General features: G+C 47.0%; 3 protein-coding genes and 1 long non-coding RNA gene across 4 annotated transcripts; 2 read left to right on the forward strand and 2 right to left on the reverse strand.

Moving 5' to 3' along the window:
* The first annotated feature begins 203 nt into the window (after window positions 1-203).
* LOC1277559 (uncharacterized) lies at window positions 204-10,334 on the forward strand. The gene is made up of 3 exons (XM_061658154.1): window positions 204-882; window positions 971-1,658; window positions 1,896-10,334. The coding sequence occupies exons 1-3, from the start codon at window positions 832-834 to the stop codon at window positions 5,615-5,617; spliced, it is 4,461 nt and encodes a 1,486-aa protein (XP_061514138.1). The 5' UTR covers window positions 204-831; the 3' UTR covers window positions 5,618-10,334.
* Window positions 9,910-13,375, reverse strand: LOC1277558 (ras-related protein Rab-14). Its single transcript, XM_555021.4, has 5 exons — window positions 11,580-13,375; window positions 11,374-11,487; window positions 11,116-11,296; window positions 10,860-11,042; window positions 9,910-10,766 (listed from the first exon to the last, which is right to left on the reverse strand). The coding sequence occupies exons 1-5, from the start codon at window positions 11,641-11,643 to the stop codon at window positions 10,589-10,591; spliced, it is 720 nt and encodes a 239-aa protein (XP_555021.4). The 5' UTR covers window positions 11,644-13,375; the 3' UTR covers window positions 9,910-10,588.
* Window positions 11,388-14,910, forward strand: LOC1277557 (baculoviral IAP repeat-containing protein 5). Its single transcript, XM_061658155.1, has 5 exons — window positions 11,388-11,518; window positions 11,591-11,668; window positions 13,660-13,932; window positions 14,032-14,211; window positions 14,293-14,910. The coding sequence occupies exons 3-5, from the start codon at window positions 13,825-13,827 to the stop codon at window positions 14,428-14,430; spliced, it is 426 nt and encodes a 141-aa protein (XP_061514139.1). The 5' UTR covers window positions 11,388-11,518; window positions 11,591-11,668; window positions 13,660-13,824; the 3' UTR covers window positions 14,431-14,910.
* A 7-nt stretch (window positions 14,911-14,917) lies between these two features.
* Window positions 14,918-16,770, reverse strand: LOC133393379 (uncharacterized). The gene is made up of 2 exons (XR_009766135.1): window positions 15,368-16,770; window positions 14,918-15,285 (listed from the first exon to the last, which is right to left on the reverse strand). It is a non-coding gene; the product is annotated as an uncharacterized LOC133393379 (long non-coding RNA).
* Window positions 16,771-21,132: the final 4,362 nt, after the last annotated feature.

The following is a 21,132-nucleotide window of genomic DNA, read 5'->3' on the forward strand; positions in this document are numbered from 1 at the left end:
AAATGTCACTACATGTTATTTTCTTTCAGTTGGTTCATTCTGACGCAGCATCTACACGTGCTTAACAAAATGCTGATGAAGATTAAATTTGCATGCTTCTTCTACAAAAAGGGATAACTATTGTTTCTGTGATTGAATAAATCGTTTATTTAGCCTACAATTATATTTGCAGATAGAAAAACGAATGTACTCGATGGCCATAAGCTCATCCCACATCTTTACCAGCCACTTACCTTTCTGTAGCCACCTTGGGAAACCATATGCAATATGTCAAATGTGTCAAAGTGTCAACAAAGAGGAAAACTAGTTTATCACAACCACCAGCAGGGAAAACCAAAAAAAGGACCAGAAAACAGACGGAAACGCTGGATTCGTTGTTTCAAGCCCGCCCATCTGCTCAGTTTTCTCGGTTGGTTCGGTGGACTGCGGCAACACTACATCCACCTGCCTGCGACCGTATGGTGCTTCTGCAATGTGTGACCCCCTTGCAGTGCCTTCGGCGGGCAGGATAATACAGGACACCCATCGCAGGATCGTGCAACATTCGTAGAGCTGTCGTCGGGGCCACAACGGTGCTTAGGAAAATGCAAACATAAAGTGGTTTGTGGTGTTTGGTGGTGTAGCACTGATCCGGCAGAGATTCGGACACCTTTAGGCACGGGAAATAGGCCACAGTTGTAACAAAAAAAAGCTCCTCTAATGTGAACACCATCTCAAGACGACCTACCCCCTTCTGGTGACCTCCTCTGCAGTCAGGCCTTAATCGAGCAGAAAACAGCGTCTTGCGCGTATCTCGTCCTTGTCAGTAACCTCGCACGCACGCATTCGAAAATGTCCGGAATGTATGGTCACAGCCGTGAAGCGGTTCGGGTGAAAGTGAAGGTAATTAAAAAAGCGAGCCGAGCACAGAAAAAAAAACATCCATCCATGGTCACCGTTCGCTTAAATAATGTGTGTCTTTCTCCTACAGAAATGTGAGAAAAACGTTCCATCGGAAACGAGGAAGTTCAGCGTCGATCCGCAGATTACCAACCTCGAGGTGCTGTACTCGCTGCTGGCCAAAGCGTTCGATTTGAAAACCGATTTCGGCATCAGCTACAAGGTGATCGAAGCGAACGGACAGGAAAGCTATCTCGTCGTACTGTCCGACTGGGATCTGGAGGCCGCCTTCCTGCGGGCCCACAATCAGTCGATTGCCAGTAAAAGTGAACCGTGCCTGAATCTTCGCGTCGACATTAAACCCTTCTCGGAGGCTTCGGAATGGGACGGCAATAGTACGGGCGGGGGTCCGAGCATACCGCGCGAGCTCGTCTCCCTGCAGCAGTCGATCGGTGCTGGCCACAAGTACGTGCAGAACAAGCTGCCCGGCCTGATCATGAACCAGATGGAGAAAACGTTCTCCATGGTACAGCGAGCGTTCAATCTGGTTGAGGATCCGTTGCTAACGCAACCGATCAGGCCACCGCTGTCGGATGCCGAGTTTCGTAAGCTGCAAGATTCGGTAGGTCAAATATTGGCCCCCGAACAGTTGCGCAAGGTGATCTATCTCGGTGGAATCGACCCCAGCCTGAGACGTGTCGTGTGGAAACACATACTGAACGTGTACCCCGACGGCATGACCGGCAGGGAGCGGATGGAGTACATGAAAAGGAAGTCAGGTATGTGCAATGTGCATCGGTCGGTTTTTGGTGCGCGAGGTCAAACATCGCTTCATTCATTTTATTGTTTACCTTTCGGAACCATTCACCTGCAAAAATGCTTCGTTTTTGAAACGTGAATAATGCATGTCGGTTGCTGAAGCGCGGTGATTGAAATTAGTAGCACTTCATTTGGTATGCGACCGTTGATTGTTCTATAACCTTTCCGTTTTCGCTCTTTTTTGCCATTCAATTTAGCGGAATATTTTCGATTGCGTGATGTGTGGCGCAGCACGATGCAGCGCGGCAACATTGTCGGCGAGCTGGCGTACGTTACAAGCATGGTGCGGAAGGACGTCCTTCGCACCGATCGGCTGCATCCATTCTACGCTGGCAGTGACGACAATCAAAACATTGCCGCACTGTTCAATGTGCTCACGACGTATGCGCTGAACCATCCGGCGGTCAGCTACTGCCAGGGCATGTCGGACATTGCCTCGCCGCTGCTCGTAACGATGGGCGACGAGGCGCAGGCCTACATCTGCTTCTGCGCCATCATGGAGCGGTTGAGCTGTAACTTTATGCTGGACGGGATCGCGATGACGCTCAAGTTTGCCCACCTGTCCGAAGCGCTGCAGTACTACGATCCGGACTTTTTCGCCTACCTGAAGCACCACCAGGCGGACGATTTGCTGTTCTGCTACCGCTGGCTGCTGCTGGAGATGAAGCGCGAGTTTGCGTTCGACGATGCGCTGCGCATGCTGGAGGTGCTGTGGAGCTCGCTGCCACCGATGGCACCGAAGGGCGAGCTGGCACTGTACGAGCGGGAGTACGAGCCGCCGGCACCGTCGGACGAGAGCGTGCATCCACCGCCCAGCCAAAGCCCGTCGGTGATGTTGCGAACGCCGCGCGAAAACCCCTACACGAAGGTGTGCGCCCTCCGGCGGCAAAGTTCGGCACTTTCGCTCAGCTCTTCCTGCTGCACCTCGACGAACCCGCTCGCCAATCCGTCGAGCCGGTACGATCGGTACGGTGGCGTTGGTGTGGGGGGGCGTCTGGATGCATCGCGCCGGCTCAACCTTAGCCTGGACGAGAACATTACGCGCGAAAACATTTACTCCACCAAGGTGGGCCACGTGCAGAAGGTTCACCAGAGCCTGGACGAGGCGAAGATTGCGCTGGTGAAGCAGAGGAAAATCGTCCGCAGCGTCGGGGACGATGATAATATTCAGGAGGGATTCGAAATGGCCCACTCGCTGGACCAGGGTGAGGACGATAATGCGACCGACGTGGAGGACAGTGTGTTCCATTCGCCGCAGCATCAGCTAAAAGCGAACAGCAGCAAAACGAATCCCTTCATCGATGGGTCAATGGAAAGCGTGTCGGCGCCAGAACCGCCGGCGGAAGAGTTGGACCGCCCCGCGGCGGAAGTGGTGACAGAATTCAAACCAGAATCCTCAACACCCGGCACAAACAGCAGCAGTGCGGCTAGTAGTGTGCGAAACTCGCCAGTGATAGGACGCAGCCGGAGCCTTTTCTCAACGTCGGCCGCAACGGGCAAAATGATCGCCCGCCAATTAAGCAATCAAAAGAAACACTTCACGGCTGCGGGCGGTGGTGGTGGCGGTGGAACGGGAGGTGTGGGTCATTTTCACGATCTGAAGGAAAAGCTTGCGGCAAGTCGGAAAGGCATCTTTGCCTCGCTGGACAAAGCGCACAGCATCGAGGGAGGAGGTGGCGAGGGAGCCCCGGGTCGAGCCGGGAGCAATCAGGTGGAAAAATCGAAACCGAAGCTGGTGAAAAATTTCAACGAGTTCCTTAACTTTGCCGCCATGAACAAGAGCCGCATCAGCGATCGGCTGGTGACGAAAAAGATGCTCACGAACGCGAGCGTCGTGGGAAGCAATGCAAACAACAGCTGCTCGCTGGACTCAACGACCAGCAGCTACACGACGACGACGACCGGTGGCGGTGTGACGAGCGAAGTGTCCCGGGACGATTCGACCGAAACGATCGAGTACAACGAGCTGAAACCGAAGCCCGTTATCAAGCTGACCAAATCGTCGTTCGATGATTCCGACTCGTCCGCGACGAGTGTCGGCGTGGGGATGGACTCGATGGCCACAACGACGGCGCTTTCACGCTCCAGCGACAATAGCAGCTTTATTGTGGACGATAGCTCTGCCTCCGTGTCGCCGATTCACATCCGGCGGGAGGAACAGGAGCAACCGGCAGCAAACGAGGACGTGGGGACGGAGCACGCGAGCATTGCGCCGGCAGTTCATCGGCCGGTGGAGTTGTTTGTGGCGAGCGCTGGTACCGTAGCTGTTGCGCCGGTTGGGGACGGTAGCAGTCCGGACGATTCGCAGGAATACTTCCCAATGACCACGTCCATGACACGAGAATTGCGCATGGAGCTGGAAAACCTCGATCGGCATGTGTTGGGTACGGATTTCCACAGCAAGCAGCAGCGCTTCTACACGCTTAACAGTTGCCTCGATCTGGAAACGCCGCCCGAAAGCGGCGACTCCATGGTGCCGTACTCCGACGGCCGACGGATGCTTCCACTTGGCGTGGCGGCTGCAACTGCCTCCACTACCATCGCATACAGCAAGCTCGACAATAATGGCAGCCTGCCGCGAACGCTTGCCGCAACGATGGAAATTGAATCAATTGACGAAATCTGTGATCGTTCTCCGCTCGAGCAGGCGGGAGCGGAGGAAACGCGAGAAGACCGCGAGGTCGTGCGGTACCGGGAAAAGCCGGGCCGCCGGCGCACGGGGACGGGCGGTGCGACGGGCAGTGTGGTGAGCGAAAATCGCGACAGCAAACGAATCAGCACGTCCAGCGCAAACGTCAGCAGCGATGTATTTGTGTGGGAAAACCCGCTGCACCAGGAGTGTGGTGATGATGGCGAACCGGTAAGCCCGGTATCGGGCGGTATGATAACCGGCGAGGTGACGCAGATACAGCAGCGCACCGCTACCACCCCGGACGAACATCCGGAGCTGGAGTACGATGGGGAAATTATCGAAGAAACAACGCTGGGAAAGAAATCCGTCACGCCGATACGGTTGGTGCGGAAAAATGGCGACCGGTCCGTGCCGGGCTCGGCTCGAAACTCAATGATTCTGCCCGACTCTTCGGACTCTTCGGACGACTCGCCGCTCTCACGATCGCCGGCAGCCGTTAAGTTTAAATTCCACCCCAACAATCCCTTCTTCGATGCGGCCTCAAGCGCGATCGATAATCGTCCGACGGCGCTGCTTCACCGACCCGTGGACGATGGTGAGGGAGAGCTGCTGGAAGAGGGCACCGAAGCATCCGTTGTAACTGGTATGCCTAGCGTTAGCGATGTCGCCTCCAATCGGGAAGATATCGTATCGAGGCAACCGCTAGCTTCACCGACAATGATCACCTCCCTTCCGCTGGAACCGAGCCCGCTCGATGTGAACTTTGGTGAGGCTGGTGGTAGTAGTGCTGGTGGCCCCATTCTAACAGCAGCAACCGCCAGCGCCGGTACCATTCCGAGCAGCACGCTCCCAAGCATGAAGGTGGCGGGTGTACTTCCACCACCGCAAGAGTTCGGCGGAGGCAATCCGTTCCTGATGTTCCTTTGCCTAACGATACTGCTGCAGCATCGCGACTACATCATGAAGACGGGCATGGACTACAACGAGATGGCGATGCACTTCGACAAGATGGTGCGCAAGCACAACGTGACGCGTGTGCTTAATCAAGCCCGCCAGATGTACGCCGAGTATCGGCGGATGTACCAGCAGCAACTAATGGCGAGCAGCAGCAGCATCAGCAGTGCCGGCAAAGGCTCCGCCGGTCTTTCGATGTCGATGATGGCAAACAGCTACCACGGGAGCCTGGGCGGTGGTAGCGTTACGGATGCACTGGCACGGAAAGCATCCGCACCGGAGGTTAGCTCGGCCCGAAGAAACACTGGCGGTGATTTAACGCTCGTCACGTAATTCGCGTGCATGGAGGGTAAGATGGTTTACATATTTCGATTTAAAAACAACTTTTTTTCGTGTGTGTGTTCCTTTTATACATATATACCTCTCTGGGTTTGGTAGTAGTAGAGAAAGAGGAAATGTTTTACAAGACTTGTTACAGTGAGATTTCAGTTAAGATTAGGCTAACCGAACGAAGCATAGCATCGGATGAGTTCAGAACTATCCCCATTAGACGGTAGATAGTTGACTGAATTTGCTAGCGAATAGTCACCGAATGATGTTCCACGTGTACAGGGATGCTGGCATTTACACACATATGTATTATTTTAGTCTTTTTTATCGAACTTATTATCTCTCTTTACCCCTACTAGAAAAGGATTATTTCGTTTGTTCAATTTATTTAAGTGCTTGGTTTTATTTTCCCCAAAGGTTATGGGATAAGGCAATAGCATGCGTTCAATTCTACGCGGGAAGAGTGGATGGAGATCGTGATATTTTAATTAGAGATACACTTAATGCAACAACAAGCAAACAAAGAACACTATCGTAAACGATTCTATGAGTATATTTGAACCGTTTTCAGCCGTTTGAGTTAGAAGAGGGTAAAAGAAGCGAACGGAACACCTTAAATGGAAGCGCGGATGGTTCCTAAAAACGGCTTAAAATCTCCAATACAAACTCAAGCGTACACGGGAGGCAGCTTAAAACGGGGGGAAAAGCGAACACATTATTAGCCAGTTAATCAAACAGTTCAATAATTAATATGCCCGGTATTTATAGATTACAACCAAACAACCAAGCACCCTTCTTCAACTGCCTGTACGCTTCTACTACTACCATTACTGCTACTACTACTACACTCGCTATATCCACCGAACACTTCCACTGGCACTTGCAGTAGGGAAGTCATTACCTATACCAAAAAGAAAAGCAAAAGTTAAAGTTTGAGCAACTGATAGCATGATTGCACGCCCAGACACTGCATTCGCGCATAGAGCTATTTACAAAGAAGGTACAGAAGGACAGAGTAGTAACGGCCGAAGATATTAGACACGCCTCTCCCGAGCAGAAAAAGCCTATATTACAACACGAAAGCCTGTAGATATAGATAGAACTCGATCCAATTATAATAGCAAAGTGTAGCGTCCCTTGTCTCATCCTTCAATCCCTATCATTGCCCCTTGGCCGCAGCCAGAACTATTTGTGCAATGGAAATGCCTCCAATAAGATGCGGGGAAAAGGGACAAGGATACATATTAGTACAGACACCTGTTTAGTGTGTATAGCGTTTATTGCGGCGTTATCCTTTTTCCTCTCGATGTGTTCTGTTCTGGGTATTATTGGAGTACTGTGCTCCGGGTGCTTTTATTACAATGCAACAATGCAACCTTAAGCCTAGCGCCATTACAGGGCTTTTCAGGGGTGTTCTGATAGCTGTGGGATACTTGCATGACTATTTCTGATAGGAAATTAACTTTATAAGATGGGAATTGGACTCTATGGCCAGATTCATTGGAAAATCCTATTGGATTTGTTCATTTCGTTCATTTCGTGTTACAAAGTGTCATGAAAGTATCTCACAAGTATGAGAACCCCTGAAACCCCCTGTTACTACACTGCAGCTAGGAGGCAAACAATGCTCACAAATTCTCCCCAAAATCTGTGTGTGTGTGCTCTCTTTGTAGTGGCATGTGTATATGTGTATCGTTTAACAGGATCCTTCTTTTTGACCGTGTGTGATAGAACCGTGCGAACGGCGGGCTAGGTAGTGGCGAGGATAGAAAACCCCACATTCCACAAATTGTTGTTGGCTAGTATTTGTTGGAAATAGTATAACAAAAAACAATCAATTACGTGTGTGTGTGTGTGTGTGTGCGGGCCCACGACAGGTAGCTCTTGGACGGGCAAATACGGAAAGGATATACAGAAAACAAATTGTAACACCACATTTTAGTCGAGTCGGTTAGAAAAAGCGGGAAGGCATCGAGGGCGAGTTTGTGGTGCCACACTATCGTTTTAGCTCTTTCCTATTTAATCCCTTTTTTTATTGAAAAAAAAAACTCATTCCACAGACACGCGACGATCACGATCTTTCGAAAGCATAACCATATATTTATTCAAGCTGTTGTGGTACACGATTTAACGACTTTGCACAAAAAAAATCGTCCCGTTTTATCCACTTTTACGCGGCCTATCGCAGCGATCGTTTGGGAGAAAGTTCTTCAGCTAAAAAAAAAAATAAGAAAAATGAACTGCTAAATATTGAAAACTAATTTACTATGTCTAGAAATCAAGTACCGTATCGCGCCCAAGGTAGCATTTATACAGCCACGAAGCGCATGTAAAGGCGCCGAGCGGAGTTCGATTCGCTTCTGAATCGGACTAAACCCGGGCGCTAATACCGTGGTATAACATAAGTCTTAATAAGCTTGTACACAATTTCGGAGGAACTGATCGACCGGTAAAACCTTTTTTTGTTGGTTTCGTTACATTCAAAAACAGAAACATTCCGCTCTCTCTCTCTCTCTCTTTTACGGTCGGCGAAGAAGAGCATTGGGATGAAACAGGTAATAAAACGCAATTAAAAAGTATTAACGAAACTTTCGGCTGGATCGGTGTCCCGATCGCACCACACACACACACACACACATACGAGCCCAGGTATCTATTTCTCTCACACAATACCGTACTGCACATGAAGAATTGCAATAATAAAAGAAAAAGAAACATAATACTTGTGAAGAAATGACCGATATTTCACCCACATCACCCATGAAAGAATACTTTTAGAATTTCTTTCTAAACCCATATTTTGTGGTACCAAAAAACAAAAATAGAAATATACGACATTAGTTTCTGTTATATTGATCGTCGATCGTCATGCCAACGTGTACATACACACATACACACATACCGCCGCACCACTTTTCACCGATCACTAGTTACCTACTACAGGAGTTTCTATGTTACTAGTGATGTTTGAATCCATAGCTCAACCTAACCAATCATTAATCAGTAATTACACTGGTTTTAGGTGGTGGTGATCGTACAGTTTTTTCTTCTTCTTCTTCTTTTCGTTCGTGTCGTGGTGTCGTTGCAAGCTGACTGGCTGGTGGTACCAAACACTACCAACTATAACTAACTACTCGGCCAATGTTAAACCGCCATTCCGCTAAACTTTCCATTGCAATGTTATTCTACCGATAAGGGGCTGTAGAAAGAACTAGTTGTGAGTGTTTTTTGTTTTGTTTTTAGAAATTTTGCTACATAATATTCGAAATGCATGAACGATATACTTCGTTCTGCGCACTGTGTGTTTTGTTGTTGTTGAAATTTTACTCTTCACTGTGCTCAAATATGTTCAATTTAACTCGTTTGTCTCTCACTTTGCCAAAAGGATTATATTATTCTTTTTTAATTCATCTCGTTTTTTTGCATTTTGTTTAAATTGTCTCATTTTTAAAGTGTTTCAATAACATTGTGATTTGTTTGAAAATTTAGTTTTTTAACAGTAAAACTCAGCGGATATTAAAATTTGCTGCATTTGCATAAGAGACAGGTATAGTTTTCGGCGGTAAATGCTGCCTGCATGCAGGCACCGAAAGGAAGATTACACAGAAGAGCTATACACTGGGTCGTTAGAGTTGGAATATCATTATTTTTCTGTTTTGCATTGAATTCTACTGCCAAAAAAACGCACTGCTGCTGCCTGTGATGTGATGCACAATTTCGCTATTTTCATATGTTTGGTTGATTTGTTCGCCTTTTGTTTTTGTTTGTACTCAAAATACGATCATCGTTTTAATAGCGATGGTTGGGGAATTTCAATAGAATGTTAAAAAGGAATTCAATTTGTCTACCTTATCCTTTATATCTGTCTGAATTTTCCTTCTTTTTTTCATAAACCCCTGGGCTAGGTGAGTGAGTGTGATGTTGGTAAGATACACACACACACACGCACACACATATTAAGTTGTGTCATATAATGATTAAGCATCATTATCATTGCATATATTTGTTCGACTTCTCATAATGAACCGCACACGTTTGCATCGTGCCCTGTTCCCTATGCATTATAGATTTCTCCCTTCCAAACGCCACAATACAAAGGTTTTGGTTAATTATTAACAATCATGTGTTGAAGGGGTTATGTTCCACCGATACGAATACGCCTATGGATTAGAGATTGCTCTGTGGCTTACATTGCACAGAATCCTGGTACATGGAACATTACAAGTTCTGTATTTTTTGGGAACTATAGGATCAACAAAAAAAGGAACGAAAATAAAAGTAAAACAAAAACCAGCTAAAACTGCGGGGAAACATAAATAAAACTCCCTTTTGCTTACTATATTTGCGTACAATAAAATACATTTCTTATCGATCAACTAAATTGGGTATACTTAATCCTTTCATCACTTAAAAATCGGCTCTCCGCCGTGCCTGGGGGTTAGCAGTAGAGTACCTACAACACACGCTAGTTGTTTGAAGCGGTTCGTTCCGTTCCTGCTGCTGCTCGTTTGATCTTCACAATCAGTAAACTATTAACAACAAATTAACTTAACAAAAATTGCAGGGAAAGGTTAAAGATATTCTGTTTCGAATGTTGCAGAGCCTAGCATTGCAGGGCAGGGATGTGTATGGAATAGTAACAAACGAAAAATTGCCGTAGGCCTATCAAACTCGATCTCACAAATTACTGGAACTGGAAGCGGGGTTTCTGGGTTTATCTTTAGAATTTGCTTCAAACTATAGAAGAAAAAAATCGTTTGGCGCAATTTCGCATTAAGGGTCCTAATTATATGCTTGCTTGAAGAAGCACACACACACAGACACTTTGCCCTAACACGAAACGCAACTTGTAGTTTCGTTTCGAACGGTAGGTTCCTCCTTCACTCACTTCCCGCTCTGTGAAACGGGGTAAAAATCGTTGCCACTCACACACGCACCCGCGCCAACCCGGCAATGGAACTCCCGATGTACCTCCTAGCAGGAGCAATTTTCCTTGTTCGTCTGTGCATCGTTGCTGAGCGTGGTTCGGCCGGGTTGGGCCGGCTTATGCTGCACGCCCGTTTCGGACGAGTTCAGATCGAGCCGCCCGTCCTTGATGCTTTGGTAGATCTTTCGGGCCGTTTCTAGAAATGCTTCCTCCACGTTTTGGCCACTGCATGAGACACGTGTATAATGGATTATTTGGTCAACTGCGCACCGTACGCGAACTGTGTACGCCGTGAAATGCGCACACACACACACTTACGTCATTGCGCTCGCTTCCGCAAACAGCAGGCCATGCTCGTCGGCAAAGTTTTTCGCCTCCTCGTACGTCACCTCGCGGGTACTTTCGAGGTCCGATTTGTTGCCGATGAGAAATATCACAGTGCTGGGATTCGTTAGATTGCGCGTATCGGTCAGCCAGCTGGACAGGTGATTGTAGGTTGACCTGCAACGATTGCGCAAATTGTGTCTCGTAGTGCTAATTTTTGCTTTATAGACAATGCCCGAACAAGACCTACCGTCGCGTAATGTCATAAACCATCAGTGCACCGGCAGCACCACGGTAGTACGATCGTGTCACCGCCCGGAACCGCTCCTGCCCGGCCGTGTCCCATATTTGCAGCTTAATTTTTTGCTTATCAACCTCGATGATGCGCGTCCCGAACTCGACACCGATCGTATGCGGACAGCTGGCCATAACTGTGGGTAATGCAAAATGGCAACATTAGTTCACGCATCACAGGGGCGCACTGTTTCACCTCTTTCACTCTACGTACACTTCTTCTCTGTGAACTGATGCAGCAGGCAGCTTTTGCCGACTCCCATATCGCCGATTATGATGTACTTGAAGATATACGAATAATTATACGGTCCGGCCGACATGATGAATACTGGAAAAGAGGGAAGAGAGGAAGAGGAAAGGTATTATACATGTATTTCAAAATCAATGGAAAATTTCAAACTGTTTCATTAATTAATTTACTTTTCTCGTAGGTTTGATCGAAACCATCGTAAAGCTTTCGTGATACATTACTGATGAAGCTCATATTGAGGGGACTTTTTGAGCAAATTGTGAGTATGTTTTACTTAAAAGTTTGCTAAAGTTAGTGCAACTGGTGCGTGGTAAGGCGACAGAAACCAAGCTAACGTTTCAACCGGTGGGAATATTCTGATCCGCGGCCGGTTTGGTTTCGAGCAAGTACTGCGTACTGTGCTCCTCCCTCCCTTCTCATTCATAGTTTTACCTTTCTGTTTCTATACAGAACGTAAAATTGTTCCACCACACACATCCGGTGCCGTGGCGAATTTGCATTCTACTGATAAGGCTCCCCTTTGTTGTGTGTGGTACATGCCAGCCAGTTCTAAATAGTGTGTGCTGCTTATGAAAATGGGCACAAATGAAACACGGGGCAGAGGCCACACCAGGACCAGAGTGGGCACCAGGACCAGAGTGGGCGCACTTTCTTCTATCGGTTAATTCAGTTTTGTTTGGGACGGCGCTCAATATTGCAGACCATCATTCCGATGGATGAGCCAATAGTTGAAGGCAGATGGCGTCGTGGGTCGTTGCAGCATGTGATATATCGTTTATCATTCGTTCTGAGCGCCATTCAAATCTCGCTTACTCTTGGCTTGCTTTGTTTGTCTACGCACTCTACGATGAGTAAGAGGATGGCGATATTTTCAACACGCACCACACACAGAAACGGAATATGATAACGCATAACGCAACAAAAAAGGCATTTCAGCACAATTTTCTAATGACCAAACAATTGTGGCGATAATGATAGCACCACCACCATTACCGCCTCCCCCATTCCCGGAAGAGAGTGGCAGAGGGTGGTGATGGTGGGTGGCGCGCCTTTGTGTGTATGTATCATCCACCAATACGTACGCGGTAGTTAATTGCAGCTTTCTACTGGGCAGTAGAAGTATTTTTCTGTGTGAAAATATTCACACCGTTTGTTGTTTTTCTTGCTTCTCCTTCATTCTCCGCCCACCTCCACCCCTCACATTTTCCTTTGCACAAAACTGCACACAGTGACTTTCTTCAAGGCCACAGGCGAAACAACAACAACAAATAACGATTTTATCGACATGAGTAATTCAATCAGGCAAATGCTTCCTGCTGAGGCGAATGGAGCCCAGGCCACTCGGTGTATTATGACGACCAAGTACATAGTCCGCACTGCCGCCTCATACTACCCATCCTCCAAGACCTACTTTGTTTCAACGCTCACTTTTCCCTCCTTCCTTCTCGCCTCGGGGAGAGGTGGGGGTCTACTTACTCCTGTGATTTCAGCAGCCGTTTTTCACTTGATCAACATCCAATTTCTGGAGGGGGGGAATGGAAGGTTCCGCTGAGCCAATGGTTCCAGCGGGTTGAAGAGATCTATTGCTTCGCCTGGTTCTTCCTGCAAACGGCACCACAAACAGGCACAACACAGCTGTACGTGTTTTTATTCGCTGCCTTCAAGAGAAACTCTCAATCACAGAAAAAGGCGTAATTACTCCTCCGTGTCAATGCATCCGCATCGGTGTGCAAAGGTGCTGACGGTTCGACGGATCGATCGAACTTTGCTAGTTTTGCTCCCGTTCCGATTGGCCGACCGGTGCGGGAAACTGAGAACGGGCGGTCAGCGATGTGCGTCACGGTATTTAGCAGGGATTTGCACTGTTTTGTCGCCTGCTTTTGTCCTTCCACCATACGTTTGCAAAATTTACAACATATTCCAACACTGTATTGATGGTGTTTAGGGGGAGGGCAGGTCGATGGCCAAGGTAGGTAGAGCGACAGCTAATGATTTGACACAGCGCTGTCAAATGGTACAGGAGCGATTGCAGGGCTCGTGTCGATTCGGGTGAGAGAAATTGAAATGTATAAATTTCATATGAATTACTGTATTTTCTGTTCGAATAAGGATAATGAAGCAAGTTATGGAAAATTAATGGAAAAAATTAAGGTTGCAGTAATTAAGTGAAATAAGTAATTGTTGGAATAGTCCGTTTTCAAATTACGACATCCACTAATTTCTTAATTTATGAATCGTACCTTCATTTAGCAACCTTGGCCAATTTTAAAAGGCGATCGCGTTCAAACGCCTGTTTCTGTCAAAGTTGTTGTGAACGCTCCAGCAGGAAAACCGCCTAATCGTTTTGCTAGCAAAATCGGAAGCTTATTTTGTTAATAATTTCAATCGTTCTGCAAATAAGTGTTATCCGACGCTATGGAATCCACCCACAACAGTGCTAAAATATACTTACTTCAAGAGGATCGCGAGAAAAGCTTTAAACATTGGCCATTTTCCGATGATAAACAATGCAGCATACAGAAGGTAAACATTCACGATGCCGATATACGGTGGCGTATTGCATCGATATGAAGAAACCACCCAAAATGATTATCGTTTGCTAAACTGGGTACGATTTTGCAGATGGCTGAGGCCGGCTTCTATTGGCACGGGACGGAGACAGAGATAGACATAGCGGCTTGCTTCGTGTGTGGCAAAGAGCTGGACGGTTGGGAAGAGTCGGACGATCCGTGGAGCGAACACCGGAAGCATGCACCACAGTGTCCGTTTGTGAAATTTGGCCGCCCAGAGACGCATCTAACGGTAATGGACGGAAAGTGCTATTGGTTGAATGATGAAGAGAAGATAAAACTAACGGATATTACTTTTGCCCTCAACTTGCAGTGCGATGAATTTGTCACTATTATGATGGCCACGGTGAAGACGCGATATGTCAACAACTACACCACCCTCAAGACCAACGGCAAGCTGCTGATAGAGAAGAAGCGAAAGGAAATGGAGAAACTGTTACGCACCAACTAGTATTAAGCTGCATATTAGAGAAATACATCGAACCATGTAAAACAATCATCCTGCTTAACAACGCGTGGTAACACCAGCCGTACGGAGGAGTTTTGTGAGAAAAAGCTATTTTGGAGCAGCCAACGTACTGGTAAATAGCATCATTTTGAACTACGATAGACGTGATATGGGTTTTATTGTTCATATAGAATGGGGTATTGGAGTATTAAGATGCATTTTTCATCAATTACCAGCATAAATGTGCATTCGGATAGGACGGGCAGATATTCTTGATGCAAAATTTGTTTCAGCCATCGCGCACCAACAGTTAATAGTTCATGTACAATACTGTATACACTTTCTAGACTCAGCATATGCTCATCATGGAGTGTCTTAGTTTAGAAAGGATTCCATTTTCCATCAAGTGATGAGACGGAAGTTGGTTTGGTGCCCCCAAGTACACCAATGTATTAATTTAATAAAATACAAAATAGCCACGAACACATAGTTGCATAGATTTCAGCATATATTATAGTTGAATAGTATGTCTTTATTACTTTTCTTGCTTAAAATCACATTACAGCTATTTGCGATCATATCATCATCATTGAAATCATTGTCACATCCATTTTTGTATTTTTTTTAAATTCTATTTTTCTACATTCCTTTTTTGTATCTCAAACGTTAAATTCCTCTAATTGTATCTCAAACGAGGGTCCCGACCATCTTCCAAGCTCTACACCGGCCCACCACGTAAAATGAGTCCCAAAACCTGCGCAATCCCAAACGGCTCCTAGAAATGACATCTTTTAGAACAAAATCTGTGCACGAGTGTGACGAGTGACGATCTTGTGTCCTAGGATTCTAAAAATAATACTGCGCAGGTTTGATGAAATTAAAAAAAACGACGATTTTCCGACCACCATCGCCTCCGCAGCACGGGGGCACGTTCACGTACGAAATGCTCTCTCCCTCTGCCGTTGCCCTCTGGGCACAGGCAGCGCACCGATCTCGTGTCACGCAGGCGCATGCGTTGAGAGGCGCTCGATCAGAGTCCATTGCTCGCAGTGTGCGCGCTCGGGAGCTGAAGATATTTTTACATCCTCCTCGATACGGCTCAGTGGCGGCCTAACTACTCGTCCTTCTCGTCCAACGCAATCTTGCTTGCTGCTGCTGCTGCTGCAACGTTTTGCGCGGCCGGTCAGAAAAGCGAGATGATGCGTACCGCCTTAACGACGGCTGAAATCACGAAGCCACAGCAGCGGTGTAGTGAAGGGCTGTCCCGCAGGCGGCATTATATGCTATAAATAGCAGGATCTTCGCTAGAATGAAGCTGTGTACGTGCTGCGGCTGCTTTTTACGCTGAAAGAATAGTTTGTTTTTTATTTCACGATTGGCAACCAATTGGGTTGCGGGTTAGGATTAAATAGAGGTTGAATATTGGCTGCAAATAATCGGTTTTATATTTTTGTAACGCCTGCTCTCCTGCTGAACTAGCCCAATCGCTCCATACTTCTTTACATTCCATAGGGTTTTACAAACATACTATTGAATGCAAGGAAGCATGGAACTTTCGCAGCTTTGCTTCTTGTACCAAATGCTCATCATGCGGCGTTGGTGATCGCGCACACGCGTTACGTCACTGAGTCAGGTCTGACACTAAAGGATCCGTTTTTTTGGAGGGGGGGATCAGGGGACACATTCAAGGGAAAGGAGTTAGAAGAAGAATCACATTAACCACACACATTTTAGACGACACACGCGCGAGCTCCTGCGAAAAACCCGACCATTCCTTTACTTGGTCTCTGCTCGCGAGCAATGTTCAAACACGCAAAAAGATGCCGAGTTCTGGTTTGCCAACGATCTTTGGAATATTGTGCCGCATGCACTCCGTATGGCGATCACGTGTTTATCATTCTGCGCAAAGGGAGAGCTGCTGCTGCTGCTGCACAAACTCTGAACCGCTTTCTTCTGGTACGCTTTACGCACATATTCTTATTGTGTTTTGAGAGGATCATAAAATGAACCAAAAATGTACAAAACCAACAAACTTCACATATGGTACGGGTGGTGTACCAACCAAATGTGGTATGTTAAGGGCCGTTACCCTCAGTGAGACTTCGCTGCTGCAGTTTAACCAGGAGGCTGAGGGTTGGAAGAAACAGAAAATGCATCCGGTTGTTTTCGGAACAATCTGGCAAACGATGGTGACATGGTTGTACAAAAAAGAAATAAAACTCTAAGCTCGAAAAATGCATCTTACTTAAGGTCCTTTTTCGCGTTGGATCTATCGTGCAAGAGATGGAACCAGGTTGGTTGTTACCAGGCATTCTCATGCACGGGTTTGGATGGCTTCAATGGCTGCCACACGGTGTTATATAAATTCTTCAACGCCCCAGCCCATCCGTGCACATGGTCTCTTAACCTCAAAAATGTTCAATCTTCATTTTGAAACGGTTTTTGGTGCAAATTCAGTTGCAGCAGAATGTATTTTTTCCTCGTCTGAAAACGAAAACTAACGGCTTCTTACCCAGCTGGAAACACTGCACAGTTTCACACAGTTTCACATCGGTTACTTCGATCTGACTACTTTTACACTCTGTTACCAAGGGGGGGCTGATTTTCACACTTGTGGCCAACGCTATCAAACTCCTCAATTTTCACACTACAAGGTCCTAGTTGGCAATGATTTGTCTAGCCCTACGCAAAACCATCCTCCCGGGGGGCAATTTAAGCAGCCAATCAAGGCAAATTTCACGCACGCGAAACCATTTCCAAGAATTCAAGTACAGATCACCGCAGAATCGTTCACCGGCAAACAAGGGCACACCGGAGTGAGGACACAACCGCGCGATGCGTACAGTTCGGCAACTGAACGCAGAATGCACTGGATGCATTAACTATTGCTCCCAAGATGAAGCGCGCCCGGCTCAGCGCGCTCGGGAGGGGGGCCCTCTCCTGAGGACGAAGATCTATAAATGGCCACCACCCGTGTTAAGCCGTCTCGCTGCAATGTGCTTGTGTGTGTGTGAGAGTAAACGAAAAGGATTTCTTGCCCTTCCTTCGCTTCGTTCTTCGTTCCTCTGTACCTTGTTCTACAGAAGAGGCCACCAGCAGCAGCAGCACTACCACCACCAGCAACGGAAACCGTCCTGCGCACATGGCTCACTTTGCTCACCGAAGCATCTTCATTCGTTCGTTCCATTTCCTGACCGTTCCGTTTTGGACCCACTGTTGCTTTTTGCACTTAGGAACCTACGGAACGCACTGGGAGGTTCTGAGCCGTCTTTCTTCGTTTTTTGTCTCATTTGTGCCTCTATAGGGGGGAGTTTCGTCCACTGCTTGGTTAGTATTGAATAAGCCAACAAGTTTATTTTTTCCTTTTTTTCGATCGTTTTTTTTTAGTTTTGAAAAATACCCCACACTAGAAAAGAGAGAGAGAGGCGCGCAGACGCGCACCGTGTCTACACACGAGGGGGGGGGGGGGGGGCGCCTCATGCACACCGACCAACTTTGCCCGAGCTCGAAGCTTCCGAAGCCGTTCCAAAATTTACAAACACAACTGCTGCATGTAAATGGTGAGGTATGAAGAAGCTGAAGGAAAATGGTTTTCTTTCCCTCTTTTTTCTTTCAAAACCATCTCTCGGAACGGGAGGCAAAGTCTGTGTCGTTCGATGTATATTTATGAACACCATATTTTGCCAATTCAAACACGCGTGCGGAGCGAGACGTGGCAGAGATGGTGGACGGTGTGGACACAACTGTGGTTCAGCAGAATCTAGCCACCCATCTCATCGTATCGATTGGAAAATCGACAACCGGTGAAGGTGGTTGAGCGAGCAGTTTTTCCAACGCTCTATTCTCATGGATGCCGCTCCCCATGATCGTAGCTGCTCATACAGATGGAAGTGATGGGTTGCGCCCGTTGTACCGATCGTTTTAGATTGGTGATCACCGTTACATAACCCCCCCTCCCCGGCTATGTATGTGTGAGTGTGGGTTCTGCACACGTTAGAGTTTTCCTCGTGTTTTCCTTTCCTCGATCGAAGTAGGCGATGAAGTCGTTGCATAATTCCATCGTTTTTAAATTGGTGGTGGAGGCTGCAAACGAAGTTCTTAAAATGGTCGAAAAAAAGGACGAACCTAAAAAAAAGGGAAATCAACCAAAGTCAGCAAATTGGCGTTGTCTTAAACCATCAGTTTGCCATGTGTGTTCGTTTGTTTCTTTCTCAACAATCGAATCGGAAGACTTACCAGCCTCACCGGGTGATCGCATGTGAGTCCCATGTGAGTGATCGTCCTTTTTTGTTACTTTTCCTTCTTTTTTTTTTAATTTTCAAGGAAGCGCTGTTTCCTTTTGCGCACTGGAAACTGTAAACCTTCCAGATGTTTACGCCGCCCAGGATACGCATATCCTTGCGCCGTCGGGCACTTCAGCGCGAACCGTCCAAATCCGTGAAGGATGCACGGGCGATGGCGTCGCTTGGGTAGCTGAAATTTATGGCGCATGCACACAGAACAACAACAGCAAAAATGCAAAACAGCATTGTTCGCGCTTGTGCCGTCGCATCAAGAAACTCCGGGAGTTTGCTGGTTGTAATTAATTTGTAAAATATCGCCATTCCATCGGTAGAGAGACAGAGGATTATCCCTTCTTCGAGGTTGTAAGCTGAAAACCTTGCATATTATTAACACTGTTTTTTTCATTTTTTATACTACAAATAGATATTCTAAGTTGTTGGACTAATTAACACGGAATGTCTGTCCACCATCCAGCTAAATATGTTCGCTGAGTATGCGTATTCATCGATGGACAATTTAGGGAATTCTACGGAACAGCAGATGTTTTACAAAAAAAAAAACATAATCCCTTCCCTCAATCTATCTCATTCTCTAGCTATAGCTGATCGTGATGCGGTCAAAACCGGGTGCCTAACTACTAAATTTAAATCCATAACACACACCAAAAAACTCCTTTTCCCGTAATACACGGGGGCGACCTCATGACGAGACACGTCATGTATGCGCGTCATACGAAGAACTAAGATGGTGGCCACCATGGATGATGGATGCATGGAGAGCGTCTTCGGCAAGGGAATAGGGAATCACGTGGTAGCGCCACGGTTCCCGTTTTTTTTTTTTGGGCAATTATCTTTCTCTCACTTTCTCCCTCTCTTTCCTTCTCGCTCTGTGATTCTGTGTATGACCACCCGCTGGAGCTACAGGGGAGATAATCCACTCGCTTAGGTGTGGGGGGGTTTTTCGGTGGGGCCAGTGGGCTCTATTTTTAAAACGAATCTTCCAATCGAATGTCCCGGGGGCCTGCTGGAATGTCGGTATTTGCGGCTTTTCCAATCTGTAGCGGAGTGATGTAGTAAAGAACGGTGGCGCTCATAACAGAGAGAGAGAGGTCGCTGAGAGATCAGAATGGGTAGATAGGCAGGGGCAAATCACAACGTCCCCTTTTAGTCACTATCTAATTTAGATCATCCTGCGGTGGAGGGATCGGTGCTACAAGAGAATCGGTGGTCTGGTTTGGTCTGATGAGTGTTTTCTTTTGGCCGCGAGTACTTCAAACTATTTTCCAAGCGCGCGTAGCATAAATTAAACAATATCGAAAAAAAGCCATCAAGCAAACTGCTCCATTCTTAGCACAATCAAAGTAAGCCCCGCTGCGCCTGCACACACAACGCGAACGACGGGCCGCAGAAAGCATCCATCTCCGCCTGCCAACCGCTCATACATGCGCAACAGGACGGAAACGGTTTGCGCATGGCACTCGGACGGCGGATTCATCATCACCAGCGATAGGGTAGAGCGGCACCACTACCAACCAACAGGAGCTTCCCGGGGCGCGTCGTACTCTACACGGCGCTACACACAACGCCGTCGCACAACGGCGCACAGGTCATTGAGATCTATCTAGTGTACGGTTTCCGGCCTAAATTGCGTGCGCGCGCGCTCCCCTGTGTGTGTGTGTGTGAATGGGGCGAGACCGGACACACGGTGTTTTATTTATAAAAATATCTACTTTTGCTTTTCACCACTCCCAAAAAGCTGACTTTTTCGAACATTCAGGAGATGGAAGGGGGAAAACGAGGCGCCCCTGTTGAGGATTTTTTAAAATGGTTTTTACTCTATTTTTTAACATGCACACACACACGCACGTTTTCTTGCTGTTGTTTTGCTGAAATCCCATTTTGTACACTCCCGTGGATGCGATGGAGTTGGAGGAGGTTTTTTCTTGTGTTGTAAAATACACACTCACACGACTGACAGTCGAAAAGTAGAGGATAAAAAACGAGATTCGCGTACGGCCTACTATGTTCAGCATGCGGACATTCCGTATAGGCGGGATGCGATGAAGAGCGAAGGCTGGCAAGAATGAAACACACAAGCATTGGTGCAGGTCTTGTGCAATCATCATCGGATGCGGTGGGAAAGAAGGAAACTGCACCAAAGCGGTATCCGCTGCAGTGCCAGTGGCTGACCGTGGATTGGCCTGCTCACACACAGCAAATGGAAGCCAAATTTGGGCCCACAAGATCCGAAAGAAATGATAGTTGGAATGGAATTTTGTATCAATTTTGGATAGTTTTAGATAGATTTGTAGATAATTTTGAGTCATAATACTAAACTGCGTCATTTTAGTATCTAATTTTCTTTACTTTCCATGATCATCATCATTTGCCCATAGAAGCATCTCTCAGTTTAAAATGTGTG

The sequence above is a fragment of the Anopheles gambiae genome, chromosome 3 (assembly GCF_943734735.2).
Source record: "Anopheles gambiae chromosome 3, idAnoGambNW_F1_1, whole genome shotgun sequence".
Lineage (NCBI taxonomy): Eukaryota > Metazoa > Arthropoda > Insecta > Diptera > Culicidae > Anopheles > Anopheles gambiae.

What these genes read in the sequence shown, in the direction of transcription:
- LOC1277559 (XM_061658154.1), top strand. Translation starts at nt 832, where the DNA reads ATGTCCGGAATGTATGGTCACAGCCGTGAAGCGGTTCGGGTGAAAGTG. An exon ending in CGGTTCGGGTGAAAGTGAAG is followed by an intron (nt 883 to 970) that starts GTAATTAAAAAA and finishes TTTCTCCTACAG; the next exon opens with AAATGTGAGAAAAACGTTCC. An exon ending in GTACATGAAAAGGAAGTCAG is followed by an intron (nt 1,659 to 1,895) that starts GTATGTGCAATG and finishes CATTCAATTTAG; the next exon opens with CGGAATATTTTCGATTGCGT.
- LOC1277558 (XM_555021.4), bottom strand. Translation starts at nt 11,643, where the DNA reads ATGAGCTTCATCAGTAATGTATCACGAAAGCTTTACGATGGTTTCGAT. An exon ending in CGATCAAACCTACGAGAAAA is followed by an intron (nt 11,488 to 11,579) that starts GTAAATTAATTA and finishes CCTCTTTTCCAG; the next exon opens with TATTCATCATGTCGGCCGGA. An exon ending in TCAGTTCACAGAGAAGAAGT is followed by an intron (nt 11,297 to 11,373) that starts GTACGTAGAGTG and finishes CATTACCCACAG; the next exon opens with TTATGGCCAGCTGTCCGCAT.
- LOC1277557 (XM_061658155.1), top strand. Translation starts at nt 13,825, where the DNA reads ATGGAATCCACCCACAACAGTGCTAAAATATACTTACTTCAAGAGGAT. An exon ending in AACAATGCAGCATACAGAAG is followed by an intron (nt 13,933 to 14,031) that starts GTAAACATTCAC and finishes ACGATTTTGCAG; the next exon opens with ATGGCTGAGGCCGGCTTCTA. An exon ending in GCCCAGAGACGCATCTAACG is followed by an intron (nt 14,212 to 14,292) that starts GTAATGGACGGA and finishes CTCAACTTGCAG; the next exon opens with TGCGATGAATTTGTCACTAT.